The sequence below is a fragment of the Arachis duranensis genome, chromosome 4, assembly GCF_000817695.3.
Source record: "Arachis duranensis cultivar V14167 chromosome 4, aradu.V14167.gnm2.J7QH, whole genome shotgun sequence".
Classification (NCBI taxonomy): Eukaryota; Viridiplantae; Streptophyta; class Magnoliopsida; order Fabales; family Fabaceae; genus Arachis; species Arachis duranensis.
In genome coordinates, this window is record NC_029775.3 from 38,182,885 (window position 1) to 38,187,275 (window position 4,391).

Here is a 4,391-nt window from a genome sequence, read left to right on the forward strand (position 1 = left end):
CATATTCATCTCTCTCTCTCTCTCTCTCTCTCTCTCTCTCTACAGTGTGTTATTATCATCCGAATCCATCAACCTCACTACCTTCATCTCGCATATCCAATAATGGAGGATCTTCCCCAAGGTTATCGTCCCAACGTTGGAGTCTGTCTCATCAACTCCCATAATCAGGTCCTCATCTGCCATCTCCCACTTCACTCCTTTTTTTTAACAATTCATGATAAATGCAGTGTTTTCTTATTTCCCTACCTTATTTTTAGTATTTGATTTTTTATTTTGGTGTTTTAGATATTCTGGTTCTTAAGTCTTATATTCAGCTGGAATTTTTTTTCTTCTTATTTTTAGTTTATTGGATGTTCACTTGTTGTAATTTTTTTTCTTATAAGGAAAATTCTGATGTTATTTTGTTTATTATGGCTCACTCGTAAAGCATTCTTATATATCAATACTGTCTCAAATCCGAAACTTGGATATATTCGCCGACATAAATAAATATGCAACACAAGCGGGAATTTTTTATTTTTTATTTTTTCTTAGGCGTGCAGCATATTTGTCGTTTAGATATGGAAAATTTGGCTAGCATTTTATTTTAGTTTAATTCACTCCCTTGCTACTTTGTCATAATTGATTGTATTTTGGACCACTGATTCAAAAGGAGGAGGGGAAAAAATGCAATAATTTAATGAACTATACTGAGATCTCTGTTCTGTTTTGCAATTCATTCAGATTTTTGGTGATTGTGACATGTGGTATTTATCTAAGGTTATTTGAGCTTAACCGAAATGTTGCAGAATAACCGTCTGATAGCTTAGATTTCAGATCATATGCTATGATTTTTAGTTTGAATTTGTGTGTATAATTTAGAAATTTTATGAGTATGTTCTACAATTTTCAGTGTGCAGTGTTTGAATCGGAGAATAAGTATAATCATATTTTGCTCTGTGTGAGCAACATGACTAACAATTATCCCCTTTTTTTTCAATCAGATATTCGTAGCTTCAAGATTGAATGTTCCAGGAGCATGGCAAATGCCTCAGGTGAATTCACAAGTTCACTTTACGTGCTCAATTGTTTTGCCATTTTCCTCCTTTTCTTAGCATAAGTTTGAATTATTTACAAAGAATAAAGCCAAAAATTTAGATCAAGGAATTATATGGAAGGGATCCATTTGTGATGTTCATTGATTGAGTGGTAGAATTATTTATTTATTTATTTTTTATTTTGTCTTTCCTGCAAGATACCACTTTGAAGTTAGAGATACATCAACAGTAAAGGCTTGTTCAGAGTGCAGGAGCTGAATTAATTTTCATGCCTGTTATATTATTAATTGTGCATTGTTCCAAGTCATTGCAGAAAAATGGATTATTAATTTTGTTGCCTGTTATATTATAGTTATTTCCTAGGTCTAGTATAGTATTAAAAGTTTCAGCTAAATCGGTTGCTCGTCTCTTTGGGATCTTAAATATCAGGGGGGAATTGAAGACGGTGAAGAGCCCAAATTGGCTGCCATTAGGGAGCTTCGAGAAGAAACTGGAATAGCTTCTGCTGAGATAATTGCTGAGGTTTGTGCAGAACATCACAAAAGAGTGATATACTGATACGTTACAAGATTCAGATGTATGTAAATTATGAACAATTTTATCATTTTGCATAAAAGAAACCAAGTTCTGAGAAGTAAGAAACTGGGGCAATGTTAATCATATTTAACAGAAGGATTTTACATCTTTGTAGATACATTATTTCAGAACTCTTGATCATATCTGAGAGATGAGTGGATGTTAATCTTTTCATACATTAGACTGAGCTTGCACTTTACATTTTCAGGTTCCGAAATGGTTGACTTATGATTTCCCTCCTCCTGTGAAGACTAAAGTCAACCGTCTCTGGGGTGGTGAATGGCATGGACAGGCACAAAAATGGTGCGTACTTGTGTGTTGGTGCGTTTCTATCTACTCATTGAAGTTTGTTTATTTGTGTATATAAAATACATTTCTATATGCTACTTTGATGCATTCATGTTTGGTAATTTGGTATAAAAAGTGTTTCGGAGACAATAGAAATCAGCCTAAATCAGTCCAAAAGTACTTTATTTTCTAGTTATTATTTACAGCTGAAATAAACGACTAATATTAGATGTAATTATATATATATTACAGGTATGAAATTATGAATGTTAAGTTAACTAAGTTAAGTTTGAATTACAGTCTCTCTACTATTACCGATTTGGTATCTATCTAGGGAAGACATTGTAATACACAATAGACACATAAGGTTATCCATGGTAATCAATTTGTCAAATTATGCTTTAGACTAAGCTATTAAAGAAAGAGGTTTGTTATTGTTGCTAGTTTTGTTCACTTATGAGAAGCCTTGGTAGTATAAATATGGACATAACTTCTATTTGCTATAATGCATTTTTCTTCATTATTCATTTTGTGAGTTCAATTTCAAACTAATTAGCATGGGTCTTTTCTCATTGATGCTTATTACTTTTGAGAAAGCACACCAAAATTATGCTTCTTCTAATGAACATTTGATAGGTTTCTCATGCAACTAAGAGATGATGAAATTGAAGTCAACTTAGCTACCGGGGAAGCAGACCCGGAATTTGCAGAGTGGAAATGGGCAAGCCCTGAAGAAGTGGTCGAGGAGGCTAGTTTCTTCTTCTTTTTCGAAATAAAATAAAATAAAATAAAATAGTGAGAATTTATTATCTCTCTCTCCAAGGATCTAATTTTTCTGCTAAATGATTAACAGGCAGTAGACTACAAGAGACCAACCTATGAAGAAGTTATGAGAACCTTCAAGCCTTACTTCCAAGGGAGTGCAATATCTGCCAAGTGCAAATCGGCAAAATGGTGAACGTTATGGATTCAAAATGTAGTTCAATCCATTTTCTTCACTAATTTTTACTTACTACTGAGTTTGGAATACCACTGCCATTATTTGTAAATGAGGTAGAAACTGCTCATTAGGTGCTATCACTACTTGTAATAATAAAGATAAATAGATGTATAAGGTGTATGTGGCTATGTGCAAAAAGTTTACCTAGTTTTCTTTACTGAGAAGTTGATTGTGGTTTGTGGATGTGGTGTATATAAATGTCAACCAAGTGGGAGGGGAAGCATATACGGTGCTGCAGAATAGATGAACATGAATGTTAGAGCGTTTTTTGGGAGCCGTTATTTTGTAAGACTGATTGCAGCTATTTGCTACTGAAAGAGAGATCATAGTCCTGCTAGATAAGGCCAAAATTGGGAGCCAGATGAAATTAAAGAAACTAGGAAATTCTGTTGTGCCATGAAAGGCTCTCGGTTCTTGAGATTTGGTTTGGAATTTATAAAATGGTATTTTCAAAGTTTGTTATATTGTTTTTTGCTAGGCTGGGAATATTCTGTCAGTATTTTTTGGATAATTAGAATAGATTAGTAATTGGCAAATAAATAATAATTACGATGGACCTCTATAATGAATTATTTTAATTTATTTTTTAAAAATTTGGCTACGTAACTTATAACGATGGACAGTTTTTTCTATGATGCATGATTTTTTTTTTTTTTTCGTGATGCATGTAATATGGACATAGAATATGACACAATACAGGATAATATATTAATTTTAAACTCTTATAAGATATCGAGATACAATACAATATTTAAAGTGGATATATAAGTTTGGTGTTTGACTTTTTCTTCTCATTTTATGTCTACTACTATAATCTTGTTTTTAGGGTTACCTAAAACTGATTTTGGGTCTAAACGTGAGATTCAGACTCTTTTTAAAGCACCGTTCAACTTGTGCTTATGCCGAGGTGTAGTCATCCGAGTTCCTCGTGTGGAAGTGGGGGGTGGTACTTGCAAGAGACTCCGATGCTTAAGTTAGCAAGGATTTTAGGCAGATTTTTAGTAGTTTAGAACGTAAATTATACCCGAGGGGTGTGTATTTATAGTAGAGTTGTCGACCACCTTTGTTGGAGTAGTTCTACCTTTATTGATGGATAACCGTTCCCTTTATTTTAGAAGTTTGTTGAGATCATCTTTCTAGATGAAGTAGAGAGATTCCTTGAGGCAGTTACTTGCTTTGGGCAAGTAGAGCTAGGCTCCCTTGATGGTGTCCGACCTCTTCAAAGAGGTCGGGTAAGCGTGGAGACCAACCCTTTTGGGTTGGGCCATTCATTCTTTAGTGGGTCTGGCTTTAAGCTTTGGGTTAGGGTATGAACTTTGCCCCTAGCTTTCATGTCGGGTACTTAACGTATTTTCTAAAAAAATTTTTGAGCGTTGCTATTTTTAAGGGAGAGCGAAAGTCTGATGAAGCAATAAGCTCAAAGACAGAATTACAAAAGCACAAAACGTTCACACGAAGCTAGCGCACAAGATATAAAGTATAGATGCAAG

At 34.1% G+C, this 4,391-nt stretch overlaps 1 protein-coding gene across 2 annotated transcripts; it reads left to right on the forward strand.

The window, feature by feature from the left end:
- The first annotated feature begins 6 nt into the window (after window positions 1–6).
- LOC107483420 (nudix hydrolase 25) lies at window positions 7–3,363 on the forward strand. Of its 2 annotated transcripts, none has more exons than XM_052259946.1 (6): window positions 7–168; window positions 984–1,034; window positions 1,467–1,559; window positions 1,822–1,934; window positions 2,538–2,653; window positions 2,759–3,363. In XM_052259946.1, the coding sequence occupies exons 1-6, from the start codon at window positions 103–105 to the stop codon at window positions 2,857–2,859; spliced, it is 540 nt and encodes a 179-aa protein (XP_052115906.1). In that variant the 5' UTR covers window positions 7–102; the 3' UTR covers window positions 2,860–3,363. The 2 variants fall into 2 exon arrangements, with proteins under 2 accessions (XP_052115906.1, XP_052115907.1); XM_052259947.1 differs by having other exon boundaries at window positions 1,822–1,916.
- The last annotated feature ends 1,028 nt before the right edge of the window (window positions 3,364–4,391 follow it).

Bases quoted from the DNA above. Each gene is read 5' to 3' on its own strand.
- LOC107483420 (XM_052259946.1), top strand. From the start codon at position 103: ATGGAGGATCTTCCCCAAGGTTATCGTCCCAACGTTGGAGTCTGTCTC. The intron at 1,035-1,466 runs GTGAATTCACAA...CTTAAATATCAG, and splicing joins GAGCATGGCAAATGCCTCAG to GGGGGAATTGAAGACGGTGA. The intron at 1,560-1,821 runs GTTTGTGCAGAA...TTACATTTTCAG, and splicing joins CTGCTGAGATAATTGCTGAG to GTTCCGAAATGGTTGACTTA.